General features: G+C 39.0%; 1 protein-coding gene and 1 pseudogene across 1 annotated transcript; both read left to right on the forward strand.

The window, feature by feature from the left end:
- The first annotated feature begins 1,041 nt into the window (after positions 1-1,041).
- Positions 1,042-7,069, forward strand: LOC130962719 (uncharacterized; annotated as a pseudogene).
- A 4,590-nt stretch (positions 7,070-11,659) lies between these two features.
- On the forward strand, positions 11,660-12,695 carry LOC130962720 (uncharacterized). Its single transcript, XM_057888896.1, has 2 exons — positions 11,660-11,682; positions 11,771-12,695. The coding sequence occupies exons 1-2, from the start codon at positions 11,660-11,662 to the stop codon at positions 12,693-12,695; spliced, it is 948 nt and encodes a 315-aa protein (XP_057744879.1).
- The last annotated feature ends 9,814 nt before the right edge of the window (positions 12,696-22,509 follow it).

Raw genomic sequence — 22,509 nt, forward strand, 5'->3', positions numbered from 1 at the left:
ATTTGTAATCATGATGAAAATATTAGAAATGACATTGTTCTGCCTTCTTCTTCCCCTTTTTTTTTCCATGGTCATATCCATTTTTGTTGGTGGAATAAATAAGGATTTTATCGAAGGTCAAATATGCAGTTGTGCAGCTTGACAGGGGAGCTGGTGAATATGGAATGATGGTATAGATGACTTTTTCTTTTACGACGAGACATAATGGTGTATTTTATAATATAAAATTTTTAAGAATAAACATTTTATATTTGATGTTTACTTTGAATTGACAAATAATGAAATATTTTTGAATAATGAATATTCTGAAGAATCTTTCAAAAATAAAAAATAATGGCTTTTAAGTTTTTTTATGTAAAGTTTAGTTATGATGATAAATAGTTTAAAATAATTTTTATTATAATATATTTAATATTTTTGTAATAAATTTTGAAAATTTAGTTGATGAAACCGAATATTTTGTCACAATAATATATATATATATATAAAGATACAGAATTTAATTATTATTTACGACTATTTTAATATTATTACATTATTTTTTAATTAAGGATATATATATATATAACTAGTAGTTTTTGTCTGAAATTTTTTATATAGAAAAACTAGGATAAGAAGAAGAATTTAATTTTAATATATAGTAATTTTATAGGGCAAAAAATCATTATAAGCCAATGCCCTCTAGAATTTACGTATATTAGCCAAATCGAAAATGGTTTCAGTAATGCGCCAGATCATATATTAATATAATTCGAACCAAAGTGGTTCGAATTGCATTTGGTAATAATTCGAACTAGGGCAGTTCAAATTACTAGTTGAGTGTTCTTAATAAATCGAACCAGGTTGGTTCGAACTATGAATGCACGTAAGTCGAACCAGGGTGGTTCGAATTATAGAGAGAGAAGCTGGCCAAAGTAATTCGAACCAGGCTGGTTCGAATTAAACAAACCATAATTCGAAGGAGGCCGGTTCGAATTAGTGGGAGACAGAGCTCTATATATATGGTTGTAAACGTGAGTTGGTCTCATTAGAGGGAGTAAGATGGCTAGTGAGGAGAGTTTTGTTGTTTTGGTTCACCACAGAGGATCCATTAAGAGGAAAACTCGTTTCGGAGTGAAGTTCACAGATAAGGATCCTCTCTATATTGTCATTACTCCTACGACGAGCTTTGATGACCTTGTTAGATCTGTACTGATGAAGCTCGGTCTGGAAGGTGCGAAGCGGGTTAAGAAGTTTTTCTATCGCATTCCAATCACGGTGCTCCAGAATACCGTGAAGTATGATTGTTTCACGATTAGTAGTGATGAGGACTTGCAAGTAATGTTTCTTTGTCGGTGGCAGTTTCCGGAGGTGAGGACACCAGAGTTGTTGGCAAAGCTGGTTGATGTGGTATCCAGCTCAGGGGGTTCGAACCGGAATACCACCACTTTAGCCACGCCAGCCGGTTCTAGTTCCTGGCCTGCCGTTGGTTCTTCCTCCGTCCCTGTGTACCAGCCAGTGGTCCAACCTGTCGCCTCCCGTCTTTTGCTGTTGATCTCAATGGCAGCGTAGGCGACGAGGTAGGTTCAAGCGAAAATCTGCCGAACGCTTTACTGGGCGTTGCACCGCTTGGCGTTGGAGACGGATTGTTGGGTGATGCAGAGGAGGATGATGTCGAGCCGGGTATGATTGACGATGACAGCGGCGATGATATTGGAGCGAGTGAGCCTGCATTGGCGGTAAGTGGTTCTAGCTCTAGCACACAGCAGTATCCACCACATTTTTCCTCTTTGGACTTGGATGCCATGAGCCAGGGGGGTTTCTGGGCACTCTGTTGGATTTGGAGCTAGAGATGCAGAAGGGACTGCTGGTCTGACAGAGTTCCAGGTTGGTCAGCAATTTCAGGATAAAGATGAGGCCATGTTAAGTGTGAAGACTTACAGCATCCAGCGATGGGTACAGTACAAGGTAGTGGAGTCTGATTATCGCCGGTATGTGGGCAAGTGTTCTGAGTTTGGGAATGGGTGCACATGGTTGATTCGACTGAGTCTCCGGCAGCGCAAGGGCATTTGGGAGGTCAAACGATACAATGGACCTCACACTTGTCTTGCCACCTCCATCTCGAGTGACCACAGGAGTTTGGATTATCATGTGATATCGGCGTTCATTATGCCAATGGTTAGGGCTGATGCATCCGTCAACATCAAGGTGCTCCTGAATGCCACGGCAGCATACTTTGGGTTTAGGCCGACTTACAGGAGGGTCTGGATGGCGAAGCAGAAGGCTGTTGCCCTCATCTACGGTGACTGGGATGAGTCAAACAACGAGTTGCCCAGGTGGGTGTTAGGAGTCCAGTTGACGATGCCTGGTACTGTTGCAGTCCTAAGGACTAGCCCCGTTCGAGTTGGAGGACAGGTAGACGAGTCTCAAGCTTATTTTCACAGACTTTTCTGGACGTTTTCACCGTGCATCGAGGCATTCCGTCATTGTAAGTCGCTAGTCAGCATTGACGGCACCCATCTGTATGGCAAGTACGGGGGAACGTTGCTCATCGCAATTGCACAGGACGGGAACTCCAACATTTTACCTGTTGCATTTGCACTAGTAGAGGGTGAGAATGCTGAGTCTTAGACATTCTTTCTCTCCCACCTTCGTTAGCACGTGACACCGCAGCCGGGTCTGCTGGTTATATCGGACAGATATAACGGCATCAAGGCTGCGCTTGAGGCTCCTGACGGAGGTTGGTTACCTCCATCTGCATACCGTGCATTCTGCATTCGACACGTAGCTGCTATTTTTGCCCTTACCTTCAAGGGCAAAGACGCACGGAGGCTTCTTGTGAATACGGCGTATGCCAAGACCGAGGTTGAGTTTGATTACTGGTTTGATATTCTGCGGTCTGAAGACCCGGCGATGTGTGAGTGGGCGAATCGGATTGATTATTCCTTGTGGACTCAGCATCGTGATGAGGGGCGGAGATTCGGTCACATGACGACGAATATCTCCGAGTGTGTGAACTCAATCCTCAAGGGTGTCAGAAACCTACCTGTATCCTCGCTGGTGAAGGCAACATATGGAAGGCTTGCGGAACGTTTTGTTCGCAAGGGGAGAGAGGCTGAGCCCCAGATGGGAACCGGACAACAATTCAGTCAGCACTTGGTGAAGTGTATTGAGGCCAACTTGAAGACAGCCAGGTGCTTCACGGTGACTTTGTATGACAGGGATCATTCCGAGTTCACCGTAGCAGAAACTACTCCGACTGGTTCCTTCTCATTGGGTAGCTACAAAGTATCGCTTGCCTCTCGGACATGTGACTGCGGGTACTTCCAGGCGCTTCATTTCCCATGTCAGCACGCACTTGCATGTTGTGCCTACTCACGGGTAAACTGGACCACTTATGTTCACAGCGTGTACCGGATTAGTTCGGTATTCAGTGTGTATCGGATGGGATTCACCCCTCCGATTCCAGAGGGTTTCTGGCCACCATACGACGGGCCCACTATGATACCAGACCCTGACAAGAGGCGTACGAGAGAGGGTCGTCCGAGGTCCACTAGGATACGAACAAATATGGACGAGGCAGATCCAAACCGTCCAAAGAGATGTGGCCTATGTCGCCAACCCGGACACACACGTCGGAGTTGCCCACAGCTGGGTGGATCATCTCACACTGGGGGCCATTAGTAGGCGGATGGTAGGGTACCTCCCAAACCAAAATGGTCACCAACAGATGCCGTAGGAGGCTCGTTCAGATCAACATCTAAAGGTGCCTGCGTGCCAGAGGTCTGACCACGCCTCCGGGCCGGCACGTTCTCCGGCATGATGGCGGTAATGTCCTCTAGAAACTGTGCACCTCCGAAGTCCGCATCAAGCGTATCTGAGGCAAGGAAGTCTAACCACTGTGATCCCGGAATAACCCATGGGGTACCCTCCTGCTGAGGCTGGTCATGGACGGGTACACCAACGAAGTAATCTCCAAGAGGCCCCGACCCAAGTCCAGCGTCACCAGGGTCAGCCCCGTCACCTATACCTGACCCATACCACTCACCTCCATATCCGCCATCGTGGGTACTAACACCATCAACTGCAACAGCCCCTGCACCATCCCCGCCCACGGGACCATGCTGATCGTCGTCATCGTCGTCAGGGTCACGACCACGGTGGTCCGCCGTACCACGCCCTCTCTGTCTCCCTCCCTGGCCTCGTCGTCCGCCTCTAGCGGGACCGGCATCGTCATCATCGTCCATAGCCGCATCAAGCCACCTCCACTCACGCTGGTTCCGTCGTGTCCCCACATGAGCTCTCCTCTCAACCCGCCGCCTGTCCGGCACGTCCTCAGGACGATCCATGTCAGGAACTCGCCCAGCAACCCGCTGTGAGGCCTCAACTAGAATAGGAACGGCTCTCGGATCCCCCAAGTGCATCTCCGGAGACAAGAATCTCTTTCCATGCTGACTCCACCACTCGAGGAACTCATGCGACGGTCCAAGGTCGGCAACAACATCGAACCTCAGCACGGTCTCCACACGGGAGTCCCAATAGAGATGCCACTTCTGCAAATGGTACGGGAACCATCGATCGCCGCCTCTGTCGTCCTTCGACATCAGAAAGTCGATGTTCAGGGCGGGATTCGGACGGGGCTGCACCCCTCCTAACTGCGGAAGAACCCTATCTATCTGATGCCACTCTATGACGGCAAAGTAGATTAACGATGTCACAGACCGCCACAACGCCATATGCCGAGGCTCCAAAGCCTCTGGATGCATAACCTGAAGTACGTCGGGACTGCTGTACGACATCCAGATAAACTGCACGGAGAACTCTCCATAGTCAGGGCAACTTATGGACCCAACTCATAAAGTGTGGTTAAATAAAGAAACTTATGAAGTAGCGTACTCACCTCCCTGTCCTGTAACCGGTCTATCCTCAGCCTCCACATCTGCACTCTAGGACCCTTCCCGCTACCGGAAGGGTTGTATCCTGACCACCTGCATCATACATGTGTCTTATGGCTACTTAAATGTGTGTTTAGGGTTTGTAATACATTATTAATGAACATGGAGTTATTTATATTAAATTGAAATAGAGAAGGCTGAGTAAAGTACCTCGATGCCAATGGCCAGCTGAACGTCTCATACCCTGCAGGCCTAAACCGAGGAAATCGCCAGAAGATCCAAGCCTGAAGTAGCTTAAGTGGGCCCGCTAACTTGACCACATGTCTGTTCGCCACTCGGCACATGCACCGGTACAACCATGCCAGTGCTGCAGAACCCCAGCTGTAGGTACCCATCTCCTCCAGCCTAGCTACGTAGGGAAGCCATCTGATGTGAATGCGATTGCCGGACTTGTCCGCAAACAGCTGCGTACCCAACAACATCATGATGTACACACGGGCATATTGCCGCACAGTCTCGTCATCGGCTCCCTCGGGGCACTCACCAAAAGTCTCATGAAACCAGCTGCAGTTCACTGCGTACTTCTGAACCTGGCTGGGAGGAGGAACCACTCCAAGCAACTCCTGGAACCACACCCAGGCTGGACGGCCACCCTGATGTATATCTGGAATTCTGATAGGCAGCCGCTCACGTAACGCCCGTCCACTGGCAAACCCAACTGGTATGCCACGTCCTGAAGTGTGATCGTGCACTCTCCGAACGGCATATGAAAGTGTGATCGTGCACTCTCCAGATGCCATCGCTCGACGAATGCACTGACAAGGGCCTCGTCTAACCGAAACCATCTATTGTTCAGCCTTGCAAGATGGTATAGTCCGGCCATCTGCAAGTACGGAACGTATCTGTCATCGAGTTGCATGCCCTGCTGCCGCCGCATGCTCCTGATGCATCACTGGGGCTGCACATGACATGCACTGCATTGTTAGAACCAGCTTCATAACCAATGACAAACATAACCAAAATGATAAATCATCAACAAAATGTCATACTAAATAAAACCGCATAAAAATCCATGAACGAGAACCACATGCAAAACAACTACCATAGACCACACAGCTAAACCACTAACATAAAACAGCTTAACTAGAACCACTAACATAAAACAGCTTAACTAAAACCATGAACATAAAACAGCTAACATAAAACAACTAACACAAACCACTAACATAAAATAACTAACACAAACCACTAACATAAAACAACTAACATAAACCACCAACATAAAAAAACTAACATAAACCACTAACATAAAACAGCTATCATAAAACAACTAAACCATACCACTAACATAAAACAACTAACACAAATCACTAACATAAAACAACTAACATAAATCACCAACTTAAAAAAACCAACATAAACCACTAACATAAAACAACTAAACCATACCACTTACATAAAACAACTAACATAAACCACCAACTAAACCACCAACATAAAACAATCAACACAAAACAACCAACACCTACCACTAACGTAAAACAGGTAGCATTAAACAACTAACGTAAACCACTAATATAAACCACTAACATAAACCACCAACAGAAACTACATAGATAAACCACCAACTAAACCACCATCTAAACCGCATGCAAAACCTCTCAACTAAACCACCAGCAATACCACTACGATTTACCGCTAACATAAGAGCGCCACTAAAACCAAATGCAAAACCATTAAGTCACATATACCGCTAGCACGAAGTTATTTCTGTACTAACCCCGTCGTTGATGACCCCGGCTATATGAGCAACTCCGTCCAAGCGATATAACCGTGCCGGATCGTCCCCCATCAGCAGAGTATTCCGTTCAGGTCTTCGTCGGAGAGAATCTGGGTCGTTTTCTTTTGGATTTGGTGGGATAAGGGAAAGGAAAAATGGTTCGAATGAGGCTGATTCGAACTCCTTATATAGCCAAATCTTGAGTAATTCGAACCAGGTAGGTTCGAATTACTAATGGAGCCACGAGAAGGGTAATTCGAACCAGGTTGGTTCGAATTACATGGTTAGCTATCGTAGGTGTAATTCGAACTACCCTTATTCGAATTATGTGCAATTTGAGTTCGAACCACATTGGTTCAAATTACGTTCAACGTTTTCTCATCCTAATTCGAACTACACTGGTTCGATTTATTAAGGAATGTAGTTCGAACCAAACTGGTTCGAATTACATTAAAATAAGCCTTGGTTCATTATTGAAACGATTTTGTTTTTGGCTTATTTACGTAATTCGAAACTTGCCTTGGCTTATTAGAGTTTTTTGCTCAATTTTATACATACATTTAATTATGTAATATTCTTTCAGTAAAGATAATTATTTTTTATATTTATTATATAAATAATTATTTTAAAAAAATATAATTAAATTATTGTATAAAATATTTTATATTATTAAGACATCAAAATTAAACCATATCAGTTTCAAAAAAAATCATCATATACATCTAATTCAAATTTTATTGTAATCAATATTTATTTTTCTAATTTAATTAATACATGCTAATAACATTCGGGCAAATATAGTCAATTAATTTTAAAAATTTTGAATTCCACACGATCAAAACCAACCAACAAAATTAAAGTGCATTACTGGTACTTTCTATGTTTTTGTTTATTAATATAATGAATTTAATTACAAGGTGTTCTAAGAATATATTGTTAAGAAGAGAATAATGTATTTTGTGATGATAAATTAATGTGGAGTAAAATATTGTTCCTCTACAATGTATATAAGAATTTCTCAAATTGTTTTAAATTTTTTTATGTATTACTAATGTATTAAAAATATAAAAAATATCTTTTAATAATTTTTAATATAAAATTCTCTTTTATAGTGTTAATTATTATTAGTGTTCTAATAGTAGTATTATTTATCATTATTTAAAAAGATAAATACTGTTTTGATCTCTATAATTTAGAATAAAAATCAAAATCATTTTTAATATTTTTTAAAATTTAAAATTATTCCTAACATTACAATTATTTTTAAAATCATCTTATTTTTACCACAATTTAATTTTTGGACTAAATTATCCTTGTTAAAACTAAAAAAAAAATAAACTTTATCCACTCCATCACCACCACCATTCCTCTTCATGCTCCTTTCAACTCAAACATGACTCCTTCTAATTCAACCACCAGGGCCACCAGTCCACCAACGCTACGAACAACCGTAATCCCAATCTCACCGCCACCAATCCATTGCAGCAAGACCAAATCACCAAATATCCTCCTGCAAGCTTGAACCAATATCGAAGATGATTGAACATGTCTCAAGCAATCCGATCTAGAGGTAGAGAAAAAGAATCGTTGAGAGCTAGAGCTAGACGATTCGTACTACGATGAAGACGAGAATCTTTGATGGATTACAATAACATTCATGTTAGAAAGGTAAAAGAGAACAATAGAAAAAAGATTTGTATTTATTCAAGTTATATTAAATGATATAATATAGAAGGATATTTATAAGTGCTAAGAGAATTAATAAAGACGTAATATTCTATAATTAATATTCAAATATGTTAAATAATTCTAATAAAAGCTAATTGATCCTAATATATTCTAATTTTTTCCCTCAAACTCTAGTGACAACTTGAGTTTGAAATTTATTTAAAATAATGAAATAAGAAAAAAAAGAACTATAGAAACTGATGAATATGAGCGCAGACGGAACTGTCAGAACAAAATGCAAATGAAACTGCCGAAACAGAACGCAGATGAAACTGCCATAAAAAAAGTGCGGATAGAACTGCTGCAAGAAAGCGCAGACAGAACTGCCACAAGAGTGAAAAACTGCCGAAAAATAGTTGAAAAGATGGCGAAGTACTGAAAAACTGCTGAAAAGATGACGAACTACCGAAAAATTACAGAAAAAATGACAAACTGCAAAGAAATGGCAAAATGTCGAAAGGTGACAAAAAATATATGATTTTTCCATGAGAATAATAAGCAGCGAATGACAGTGATGTTTCATTCATTAGATTCGAAAAGATACAAGACGAATAGGGACTAATCGATGTGATAAAAAAGCCTCAAAGTAGTGGCAAAAGATAAGGAAAAATGGCATAGAGAAAAATGTGAAACTTACACTGATTTCACTAGAAGAAAAAATAACCTATCCCCTTCAAGAATGATATGATAGCTCTGATACCATATTAGAAAGGTAAAAGAGAACAATTCAATATGATATAAAGCCAAAGCCCCACCATGATGATGCGCTCCTCGATGATTACGAGGACTAAGGGGACGACGGCGATTTGCGGCGTTGTAAGTGGTTCTCAAGATACTCGTGAAAAATCACGATCACGAGACATGCCAATAAGCTCAACGCATAACTCAGCCATGAATCGGTTTTTCATGAATCGAAGAGAATTGTCACGTAATTGCCCTAATGCATTATCTTGTTAAATCGTGAGTTTTAATCCCACAAATTCTATGGTTTATTATCAATTAGGTTTAGATTCTGTTATTTAATTCTACTAATTTGTTGCTTTCAAAAAATTAGTTTAAGTGATAAAAGACGATGGACAAGTTTCTACAAATCTCAATAGATGATCTTTTGGATTGGGTGTATAGTTGTGATTGGATTGTTATTGTTGTTGGTAGTAGTGAAATATGAGACGTAATTTGGGGGTGGTGTCTGGGGATGAAGGTGGTTGAAGGTGGTTGAGGGTGGATCTGATGGAGATGGGTGAAGATGGAAGGGAGGCGGCAATGATAGGCTGATCATGGTGATGATGATGGAATGGCGTTGGATGATAATTTTTTTCCTTAAAAAAATAGTAATTATTAATTTTTATAAAGAGTAAATATATCTAATTATTTTTTTAACAAAAGGATTATTTTAAAAATAATTCTGGTTTCTTACGGTATCTCTCAACCGACAGATCAAAGACTAATCCATCACGGATCTGAGCTTTATATAAGGGTCTGTCACTGGCCAATGAGTTACTGCATGCACAAGGCAGGATTCAAACTCCGACACTTGCTTAAGCGGACGAGTGAGCTGACCACTCAACCAAATTTTTAAAATAATTTTAATTTTTATTTCAAATCATAGAAATCAAAATAATGCTTAACCCTTATTTGAATAATAATAATGAAACAGCATTAATTACTCTTTTAAAATTTAAAAAAAATACCATTTAATATGGTCAGAACAAAAATTTAATATATTGAGGATAAAATAATAAATCAATAGAAAAAATACTTTTAATCCCACAATAACCATAATTTTTATAAATAAATTGTATTGTTCATCATTTGAAAAAGATATTCGTAATTCTTTAAATCGTTTGATAAAATCATTCAATGATTGATAAATACAAAGATAAAATTAATTATATAAATATTTTATTCTTTTTTTTTATATATGTCATGATGTTAGCATAAATACAAGTGTCTTTAGAATATTTATTCGGGTAAACTATTATTTTGGTCCCCTATGTTTGGGGTGAATTTTGTTTTAGTCCCCAACGTTTAAACTGTTTTATTTAAATAAAAAAAATTGATTTGCATCAACCAGGTCCTTCCGTTAAGTGGGTGTCAAATTATTGACGCCGTGTCCGACGTAGCAAGGGAGAGGTGACAGTGGTTAATAGATGTGTAAGCCTTCCCGCCTTTGGACATAACGCATGCTGCTTACCCTGACTCTTCTTCTTCTTCTTCTTGTGAAGCACGAAACGCAAACGAAAAGCCACAAACCCTATTGCTCGTCACTGAAGACTTGCAATTCGTAACTAGAGAAGTGACATTGTCGTTCAATAACGTTAAAGGTCCACAGTAGCAGTGAGTTTGAAACCTTTGCTTTCCGGAAGAAGATTGTATCAGGTATTCCATTATCAAATCTTCTGAACCCATTTGGTTTTCATCTTAATGCATGTTGATATGTAATGATGTATGTTGATGTGTGATTGTTTTATTTTATAGTTTCATATTCGTTTCTTATTTTGTTTTGGAAGTTTTTATTTTACCCTAGTGATTTTATTTATGCATTTCTGTTGTTGTTTATCAATGTGAGAATTTTATGAAGTGTATTGTGTTTGTGTAATAGATTGTTCGAAAAATGAATTATTTTAGTGTCAAGATACACCATGGGGGAAGTTTGGGTTTGACGGTGAACCTTTACACTATGTGGGGGGTGAGACTTCGATAGTGGACTACTGTGATGAAGATAGGTGGAGTAGGTTCGAGGCTATGGAGATAGTGCTCGAACAAGGATATGTGGTAGAAAACATCGCTGCAATGTGGTATAAGTCTCTGAAAGATGAAACAGATGTAGGGTTGAGGATGCTTCACACAGACAAGGATGTCATGGACATGGCTAGAATTGGAATGAGGGACAACATGGTGAAGCGTTTTGTTGTTCACAAAGATGATGCTACTACTAGGAAAGGCTGCACTATTGAGGAAGTTGAAGACATAGATGGTGGTGAGGCTGCTGCACCCACTGCAGACACTGTTAGGCCTGGTCCAATTGTGTTGCACAAGGCCCAATCATTTGCTCAGGCCAAGGTGGGTAAGAAGCCCAAGGTGGTGACAAAAGCCCAGAATGATGTGCTGGAGGATGGTGATGAAGAGAGGTCAGAGAGGTCAGATTTTTCAGGTGATGATAAATCTGAGGATGATGACTACCGGCCAGGAAATGATTATGAGGGGGACAGTGATGAACAATAGAGTGAAAATAGCTCTGGAGATAGTGATCTGGAGGTTGCATTTGATGACAGCGATGATAATCGGAATGGTGATGGGGTTTGTATGATGTTGAAGTCACAACTACAAAAAATCTCCAAAGGCTGAAACAGAGTGTTCCAACTGAGAGAGAATAAGGAGAGCACAGTGGCAGTGTTAATAAGGGTAAGGAGCAAGTGGTGGCTGCTGGATTAAGGGATGAGGATGATAGGTATGAGAGTGAGGGATTGTGGGATGTCCCTGTAAGCGATGATGAAGGAGATCCCTTGTTGAGGAGGTACCCGTTGTATAAGAGTTTGAAGAATATGAAGGAGTATAAATGGGAGGTTGGGACAATATACGTAGATAAGAATGCTTTTAAGGAATGTGTAACGAGCTATGCTGTGCACAGTGGCAGAGAAATATGGTTCTCAAAGTGTGATAGCCATAGGTGCAAAGCTGTTTGCAAAGAAGGTTGCAAGTGGTTTGCTTACTGCCATAAGATGAAGAGAGAGGATATATGGCAACTGACCAGCTGTTACAAAAAACACACATGCTCTAAGGCAATCAAGATTGGTATAATGAGTTCTCAGTGGCTAAGTAAGGCTTTTATGAAGAAGATCTGTGAAAACCCGAAAATCAAGTTGAGAAGTTTGATAAAGAAGGCTCAGAGCAAGTGGAATGTGGATCTCACAATGACCAAAGCTGCCAGAGTGAAGCAGCAAGTCCTGGATGAAATTAATGGTACTTATGGAGAGCAATATAGGAAGATTCATGACTATGCTGCGGAGTTACTGAGGTCTAATCCGGGTTCCACTGTTCAGATACAAGTGGAGAGACCTCCTGAATTTCAGCTAGAGACACCAACTCCTGGTACGGACATGAGACCACGATTTCAGAAGATCTATATCTACTTGGATTCTTGTAAATGGAGTTTCATGGTGTGCAGACCCATGATCGGCCTTGATGGATGCTTCATCAAGACTCCATATGGGGGTCAACTTCTAACAGCCATTGGATGGAACCCCAATGATAAGATTTTGCCAATTGCCTATGGTGTTGTTGAAGCAGAGATGAAAGACTCGTGGAGATGATTTTTGTTGAATCTGTGTGATGATTTGGGAGTTGATAATATCAGATGGTGTACATTCATGAGCGACCAACAAAAGATAACTCTCAACCTAAACTTGTATAATTAATTCTGTCTTTAATTCATGTTGTACTGTTATTGACTGGTGATGTTTTTAAATTCTGCTTCAAAGGGATTGATCCCAACCTTTGATGAGTTGCTGCCTGGCATAGACCACAGGTTTTGTGTCAGGCACTTATATAGCAACTTCAGAAAAAGGTTCCCAGGTGTTCAGCTAAAGATGATGATGTGGAAGGTTGCAAAGGCAACATATGTCCAGGAGTGGGAGAGGAGGATGAAGGAGATTCAGCAGGTTGATCAACGAGCTTATAATCATCTCATGGAGATCCCTGTCAAGTATTGGAGCAAGTCCAGGTTTAATTATTTTTCTAGAGTTGATACACTTGTAAACAGCATGTGTGAGTGTTTTAACTCTGTTATTGTAGAAGCTAGAGAGAAACCCATTATGTCTATGCTAGAAGATATTAGGGTTTATCTAATGAATAGGTGGGCTGATAACAGACAAAGTATAGTTACATATGCCGGAGAAATTTTGCCAAAAATATACAAGAAAATTGAAAGAGAGTTTGATAAGGGTGGGGAGTGGTTGGCTATATATGCTGGTACGGACAAGTATGAAGTGTCTAGCAGTCAGGGTAATAGAGCCAAGTTTGTTGTGGACTTAAACTTACATGAGTGCTCCTGTAGAAAGTTTCAACTAACAGGTTACCCTTGTGAGCATGCCATGAGTTGCATTAGGAAAATGTGTCTAGATGTTAAGAACTATGTGAACAAGTGTTATAGGAAAGAGACCTACGTAGACTGCTATCAACATGTAATCTACCCACTGAATGGACCAAATCTCTGGTCCTGGACTGAGAATGATGATGTGCTGCCACCAGTGTTTAGGAAACTAATAGGGCACCCAAAACTGAGCAGGAACAAGACTGGTGATGAGCCACGCAACAATGGACCACTGTCGAAGTTATCCAGGACTGGACAACAACAAAAATGTTCATATTGTTTTGCACTTGGTCACAACAAAAGAACCTGCCCTAGAAAACGTAAGATGGAGGCCTCAGCAAAAAAAGTAAAGTTGTTGTTGTCAATTTGATTACAATTCCTTATATGTGAATGTTGATACTGTCCAACTAACCCAATTTGTTGTTACTATTTATAGCAGAATGCAACTCCACAAGCCAAGAAAGGTGCTGGCACAACTAGGGCCCCAAAACCCAGCAAGATCCCAACCAAGACAATAACACAACCAGCAACAAAACTTCAGCCAAAGAGGAAGAGCAATACACAAGTTAGAGGGAGCCAGGAGTCACAAATATCCTCCAAGAGAGCTAGATGCAGCAGCAGCGCCAGTCAACCACAGCCATCAACAGCAACAGTCACTAGCCCATCAAGGAGGACCCTGAGGTTCATGGCAAAAATACCACCTAGGGCCTGGAAGGCATTGGGATAAAGAACATAGTAGATTTTAGTGTTTACCATCTGTTTTGTAATGAATCTGTCAATGACCAAGGGCTTATGTCCCTGTGATACTTTAGACACCCTACTTTAAGACTACTAGTTTCATGTTGATCTCTTTTGTGTTGTTACCTTTTCATGGTTATATTTAAGGCTTGTTTGGATATTGTTATGATTAAGAGAAGCTACTTTAAGACTTCTCCATTATCTAATTATTTACATGAATTTTCAGTAGCAAAGTTATGTGAATTGGCAAATTAAGTCTTGTATTTATTAGTAGATCAAACTAAAATAAACTTGTACAGAGCCAAATAATGTATGTCAAAATACAGGAATTCATTGCTATTCATTTCACTCAAAAACCTTACAATGTTTACAGTAAATGCCTTTACACATACAGCCTCCAAAAAATTTTAACTAACACATCACTATTATCACCTTAACTATATGTCAATTTTTTCAATCCCTAAACAATTGACATTCCCTACAAACTAGGGACAACAACAAAAAAGCAAACAAAACAAAATGCTAACCCCCTAAACCTCAATTAAGTCGATCATATAGCAGCAGCCCAGCCATTGTCCATCCAAGAATTCCAACAGCAAGTGCCAATGCAAATTTCCTTTCAGCTTTCTGCAGTTTTTGTTTCAACGAGCTCGCTTTGTTCTTCAGTCTTTCAATTTGTGGATCTTGTCCTTCAGGCTCTGCCCAAGCAAAATAATCGCATCCATCTCCTATCTGTTCTCAACCAAACCAACACAAACACATCAAACACTTCAGATCCTCCAAACACTAACACCCAATGTTATTTTCAAACAAGAGACAGAAAAGAGGAGACTCACCTGATAGTTGACGCAGCCCCAAAATCTTCTTCCTGGGTTCTCCGCTGTAGATGATGTCCGCAATACGATCTCTCTCCACAGAAGCACGTCCTCCTTCTCCCACAACTCTTGGTGCTGCTATGTGAACCTTGGGAAGATGACTGACTAGCCATTCTCAGCAGACGAAGAACATCAACTTTGGGGATTAGGGTTTACTTATTGGACCGGATTTCATTTCTTTTTTTTTGTGCTTCCAATTTCAACTGTTAACTATAGCCAAACTACCAAGTTTGCCACGTCGGACACGGCGACAATAATTTGACACCCACTTAACGGAAGGACCTGATTGATGCAAATCAAAACTTTTTTAGATTTAAATAGAACAGTTTAAACGTTGGGGACTAAAATAAAATTCACCCCAAACGTAGGGGACCAAAATAATAGTTTACCCTATTTATTAAAAATTTAAAAGTATAAAATTTTATGAAATTCATTAAAAGTAGCATGTGACTCAGATTGTTTATGAGTCAGAGCCACCACCCATCTCTGAAGATGAGCTGTATATGCAAACTAGCCACAAACTTGGAAAAGTTTATGGCGTCGGACGTGTCTCTACCACGATTACTCTGTGATTTTCCTATGTTAAATTCACTAACAACAAAAGGCGTATGCATCAAAGAGTAGATTATCCTGCTCAACAAGAAGGTGCAATTGGATCTGGAATGAAATACGTGAAGTTGGAGGCACACTACCAGTAAGAGCGAGAGGAGTAGAGGAATGCTCATCTAAAATAGGAGAGGGAGATCAATCGCCTCTAGTAAATCGTCAACATCCAGCTGTTCGGTCTAAATCACTGAAAAAATACGGTCACATACATGTACTTCTTCATATGAGAGAAATTGAAGAACAACTAGACCAACGATGTGTCAGAATGCCACCTCTTATGCTGCCTCCATGTCCTCATTCATCTGGTACTCGGCCGCCAACACTACAAGCACTACTTAGGCCACAGGATGAAGTTGATAGATCAGGGACAATAATAATGACGACAACTTCATCTTGGAAAAAAAACTTTTCATACCATTTATTAGTTTAAAATTTCATTTATATATATATATATATATATATATATATATATATATCTCCCATAAAAGGAATCAATTTTACCATAAGCTGTGAGTAATATACAATTTAAAAAAAATTAAAAGAATGATTTATTTTGTTGTATTACCATTAATATATTTAAATTAAATTTTTAATATTTTTTACATAGCATGATTTTATCGCAACATGATATTAATAATTTAATTTTATCCACGATTTTATTTTGCTAACAGTGATGATTGTCAGTAATATTTATCAAAATTTCTAACGTCAAATTAATAGTCAATGGCCTTTTTCTAACAGCAACTGTCAGTAAATTAATTACGACACATTGCTATCGATATGACTGTCGATAAAACTGATATATTTTTTAGATATCGATTCATGAATGAGTAATGTTAGGTAACTAACTTTTTTCAGTTAATATCAACTAATTTTTTGATAATTTTTACTTATTTTAAATCTAAATCTTAAATTATAAATTCTTAACCCTAAATTTTAAATTATAAATCTAAACTCTAAACTTGGCTAATATTAATTTTTAAAAATTGATTTCCTATATTTTTCATAATGAATAAATAAATATATAAAACAAAACCCGCTAAAGCTTAAACCTCTGAATTGATAATGAATTTTTACTCAAAATAGAGAAATATACTAATATATGTTGAGTTAAGAAATTAACTAAATTAATTAGTGATGACAAACATTATTTTTGGGCAAAATAAATAATTAAGTGTTGATTATTTATATCTACATATTAACTAATTGTTTATTGTTGCAGGCCAAATGTTAATAGCCCAAAAGCAATCAGCAAGAATATTGGGCTGAAAGCAAAATAAAGAGCCCAAGCAAAAGCAAAGAAAGAAGCCAAAGAAATTAAATCGGGCCAAGCATACCAACACCCGATCCAAGCCTAATCTGGTTTCAGAAATGCAAATTCCTCTCTTTTGCTTAACCAAAAGCAACGTTCATCTCTCTCTCTGACCAAGTTAAATCAGTTTCAGAAAAGTAAGAAAGAGAAAGAGAGAAAGAGCTTCTTCACCAAGATAGTCACCAAAGAAGCAAGAAAGAGAAACTAAGCTTGAAAGGCAGAAGTCATCTCAATAAATCCAAACCAAATCAAGCTTAGGTTATAGGTAAATCTTTTCCTCATACATGCAACTCGGTCTCATCTCTTCTTCCCAACTCTCTGCTCTATCCGAAATAGGATACATGGGAAAGAGGATTTCTGTTCTTCCCTGGTGTGTATCTACGGTCTTAAACAAGACTTGGAGACCAAGTTGGTTTTCAAGGGTTTAGATCAAGTTGACCATTGGAAGATTTCTATGGTTGCTGTTTTATGACTTTCGGCCAAGATGAGGAAGTCAGAAGGAGAGTTTCTATTCTGAGGATTATTGAGAAAAAGTAAATCTGTGGTTGGTGAAGCTCAAGGCTCAAGGTGTTGACCTTGGAAGAAGGTCCCAGCAACATGCAAGGAGAATAAAAGAAGACTTCTTGCTCATTCAGAACCAAGAAGAGAAAACCAGAGAGTGAGAACAGTGTTCTGTTAAGAAGTTCCTCTACTTGGATAATGCTTTCTTTCAAAGAAGCATTCGACCAATACTGAAGAACTGCATCTGAGGTTTGCAAATTTGGTTTTGCACATAGCGAAGAGGCTGTTAATGAAATCAATCTCCTTCATGTTTTACTGATTGTAATGTACTTTTCTATGTTTATCTTTCTGTAATTTCTTGTGAGAAAAGGTATTGTGAGAAAGCTCAAGTAAAAGCCATGAGTGGAAAAAGGCTGAGTGATACACTTGAGAGAAAAGTCTAGAGTTATTTTTCTGATTTCTTTAGGTTGGTTAAGTGTCTTGTATCTTGTACCTGTTTGGTATCCCTTTCTTAGTTGGGTTAGCACTAAGAGTGAATAGTTAGGAGTTGGCATAGCCAATGTCAAGTTAGGTTAGAACTTGAGTGTGAAATTAGTGTATGTAATACTGTTAACTATAGTGAAATTCTTCCATAATTGTGGAGGAGACTGGATGTAGGTTGCATAGCACAAGGTAACCGAACCAAGATACATGCTGGTGTTCGCTTTTCACTTCTCTGCTGAGTTCTGTTTTCTGATATTCATGAGACAAAAATAAATTGTCTCCTAAATTTCCGCTGCTGAGTTCAAACAGAATCAGAATTGTAATTTTGTTTAAAAAGGGTCATAACAGCAACTTAAAAAGCAAGGCATAGATTCAACCCCCTTCTCTAAGCCTACCATAACCTTCAATTGGTATCAGGAGCTAAGGTCTCAAGAATCAATCTTAACCGCTTGGAGCAAAGATCCAATGGCAAACAACTTGGGCACAACCACAGTTGCTTACACCCTCACTAATGGCTAGTCAAACAACCGGTCACCTTTCTTCAACGGGAAGAACTATTCCTACTGGAAAGAAAGGATAAGGATCTTCATCCAATCCATCGACTACAACATATGGAAGATCATTGTAAGCGGTCCAAAGATCCCAACAAAAACAAGTGCTGATGGAGTGGTGACTCCAAAAGAAGAAGCTGAATGGAATGAAGATGATAAGAAGAAGATAGAGCTGAATGCTAAAGCAATCAACCTTTTTCACTGTGCTATCAGCTTTGAAGAGTACCGGAAGGTGTCTAGATGCAAGACAGCCAAAGAAATCTAGGAAAAACTCCAGGTTACACACGAAAGCACCAAACAAGTAAAAGAAACGAGGATTGATATGCTGCGAAAAGAGTACGAGATGTTTAGCATGAAGGATGGAGAAAGCATTGATGAAGCGTTTGAGAGATTCTCAATCATAATCAACAACCTTGATGCTATGGGTACAAATTATGCAGAACAAACCTTAGTGAGAAAACTCCTTGGAAGCCTCACAAAAGAATGGAAAAACACTGCAACTGTCCTAACTGAGAGTAACAACATAAGTCCCATAACCTATGATGAGCTGAGAGGAAAACTCCTTGCCTATGAAGCCACACACACAAACACAGACTCAAAGAAAAAGGGAATAGCCCTCAAGTCACAAATAGAACCGAAAGAGAGTGAGTCTAGTGATGGTATTTCAGATGACGAACTTTTGTTTTTTGCTAGGAGATTTAGAAGAATGATGAAGAACAAGGGCAAATACAAAGGTTCAAGTTCAAATGAGCACAAGATCGACTTAAGCAAAGTGACGTGCCATCACTGCAAGGAGGCTGGACACTTCAAGCTAAATTGTCCAAAGCTCAAAAAGGATGACAAAGGGTAGATCAGAAGGAAAGGAAGAGAGTACTCATGGCAGCTTGGGAGGATCTTGAGAATGACTCAAATGAAGAAGAAGAATCTGAAGGAGATGACAAAGACTGCTTCATGGCTGGAAACAACAATCTTGATGAGGTAAACTATTATGATTTGACCATTAAGGACTTGCATGCTATTATTGATGATCTCACTTTAAACACATCAAAACTGCTTGATAAATACAATGAATGCAGATCTGAAAGATATGTGTTAAGAGCCGAAAATAATTTTTTAAAAGAAAAAGTGAAGGAAACTGAATGTGCATTGGACATCATTGAAGAAAACAGATTTCTAAAATCTGAACTTGAAAAATTAAAAGGAAAGCATATTGTGGATCCTTCTCATGAGTTAATTGCTAAAAATGAAAGATTAAATGATAAGATTAAAAGGCTGAATGGTGACTTAGCAAAATTTGCTCAAGGTTCCAAAAACTTGGACAAATTACTTGCAAGTCAAAGACCATTGTTTGAAAAATCTGGTTTAGGCTACATAGCCAAGGAAGATGCAGTTTCTAATACTTCCTCTATAAAATTTGTGGCTTCTTCATCAAATACCAAATCCATACCAAACAAATCAGGTATCGGATATGCTTCAACTTGTGAAGAAAAATTTGATGAAGCAAACACAAGTGAAACTGAGCTTTCACCAAGAACTGGTCCGAGTCCAAACCGGCCAGGTTTGGGTTACATTTCGAAAAATGAGGATGCTTTCAAGAAACCAATATTTTACAACAAAACCTCATTTTCGAAAGGTAAAAATATTCAAAAAAATTCTGGTGAAAATATTTTTGCAAAGAGGAATAATTATAACAAAAATCAGTTTGTCAAAAGAAATGCATCTCCTCCAAAAACCAGAAAATTCCAACCATTTAATCATTTCAAGCAATATAACTCACCTCTATTTCAGCGGCACACATCAAAAAATCATTGTGTTAATTATAAGAAATTTGGTCACTCATATGCACAATGCTTCATTGAAAAAAGAGTTGTTGGAAACAAAGTTTACAATATTGTTTGTGATTTCAATGCACTTAGGCAACCAAGATGGATTAACTTCAAAGGATCCAAATTAATTTGGATACCTAAGTCTACTTGAAACTCATCATGCAGATTTGCCTAGCATCCAAGAACAAAAAGGACATGTGGTACATGGATAGTGGATGTTCAAGGCACATGACTGGAAGGTCAACCTACTTCATCAAACTAAATAAGTATGATGGAGGTTTTGTGACCTTTGGAGATGATGGTAAAGGTAAAATCATTGCTGTTGGAAAAGTAGGTAATGAGCAATCTACTTTCATTGATGATGTGCTTTTGGTATGTGGTTTAAAGCACAATCTTTTGAGTATAAGTCAGCTGTGTGATTTAGGATATTTAGTTGTTTTCAAAAGGCTTGAATGCTGTATTGTTAATGAAAAGACAAATGAAGTGATGTTTGTTGCCAAGCGTTTTAATAATATGTATGGACTTACTCTTGATGAACTAAAGGATCAAAATGTAGCTTGTCTTCACTCTAAAGAATCTGAAAAGTGGTTATGGCACAAGAGATTGGGCCATGCAAGTATGTTTCAAATAAACAAACTTGTAAAGAAAGAATTAGTAAAAGGTCTCCCTTTGATAAAGTTTGACAAAGACATCACTTGTGATGCTTGCCAAATGGGAAAACAAACAAAAAGTTCTTTTAAACCAAAGGAAGACATATCTACTAAAAGACCACTTGAGTTGCTACACATTGATTTATTTGGTCCAACAAGAACTCAAAGTCTAGGTGGTAAACATTATGGTTTAGTAATTGTGGATGACTATACTAGGTTTGGTTGGGTTTTATTCCTTGCACACAAAAATGAAGCTTTTTCAGCCTTTGAACCTTTTTGCAAGAAACTTCAAAATGAAAAGAATTTAAAGATATCTTCTATAAGAAGCGATCATGGAACTGAATTTAAAAATAATTTGTTTGAATCCTTTTGTGAGGAATTTGGAATATCTCACAACTTCTCTTGTCCAAGAACACCACAACAAAATGGTGTTGTGGAAAGAAGAAATAGAAGCATACAAGAGATGACAAGAGCTATGCTTTATGAGAGTAATATTTCAAAATTCCTTTGGGCTGAAGCGGTCAATACGGCTTGCCACATTTTGAATAGAACAATCATAAGAAAATTTTTGAAGAAAACTCCTTATGAACTTTGGAAAGGCTACCCACCAAACTTAGATTACTTGCACATCTTTGGATGCAAATGTTTTGTTTTAAATAACAAAGATAATTTGGGTAAATTTGATCCAAAGGTTTATGAGTGTTTGTTTGTAGGATATTCCACAACTAGTAAAGCATATAGGGTTTATCATCAAGATGCTAGAATTATTGAGGAGTCCATACACGTTACATTTTGTGATACTAACTTGGTGCAAAGCATTTTGAAAGATTGTGATGCAGGAAATCAAGCTCAAAAGGAGGATGAAACCGCTCAAAATCATGGAAAAGAAAATTCTGGACAAACTGAACCAGAAACTGCAAATGCTGAAAATTCAAGAGACAATTCCACTTTGTCTCATATATCTGAAGGAAATCTTGCAGCCAGCAGTGCCCAGAATCCCTTGGTAACTGAATCTGTCTCCAAGTCCACCAGACCTCGTGAGTGGAGATTCTTAAAGAATTATCCTAAGGAATTTGTCATTGGGGACGTCTCTCATGGAGTGCAAACAAGGTCTTCCACTAGAAAGGCAAATGAAGGATCCAACATTGCCCTCCTTTCACAAATAGAGCCTCAAAATGTCAAGAAAGCACTTGATGACCCTTCTTGGGTTAAAGCAATGGAGGATGAGCTTCTTGAGTTTGAGAAGAACCAAGTGTGGACTTTGGTTCCAAGGCCAAGTGGAAAGAAAGTGACCGACACCAAGTGGATATTTCGGAACAAGTTGGGAGAAGATGGTAGCATTGCAAGAAACAAGGCAAGGCTAGTGGCTCAAGGATATGACCAAGAAGAAGGAATAGACTTTGATGAATCCTTCGCCCCTATTGCCCGAATGGAAGCCATAAGACTTCTCTTAGCTTATGCTGCATTTTGTGGTTTTAAATTATATCAAATGG

The sequence above is a fragment of the Arachis stenosperma genome, chromosome 2 (genome assembly GCF_014773155.1).
Source record: "Arachis stenosperma cultivar V10309 chromosome 2, arast.V10309.gnm1.PFL2, whole genome shotgun sequence".
NCBI lineage: Eukaryota > Viridiplantae > Streptophyta > Magnoliopsida > Fabales > Fabaceae > Arachis > Arachis stenosperma.

Excerpts from the sequence above, each read along its gene's own strand:
- LOC130962720 (XM_057888896.1), top strand. The coding sequence starts at position 11,660 with ATGATAATCGGAATGGTGATGGG. Across the intron at positions 11,683-11,770 it reads ATAATCGGAATGGTGATGGG|TGGCAGTGTTAATAAGGGTA; the intron begins GTTTGTATGATG and ends AGGAGAGCACAG.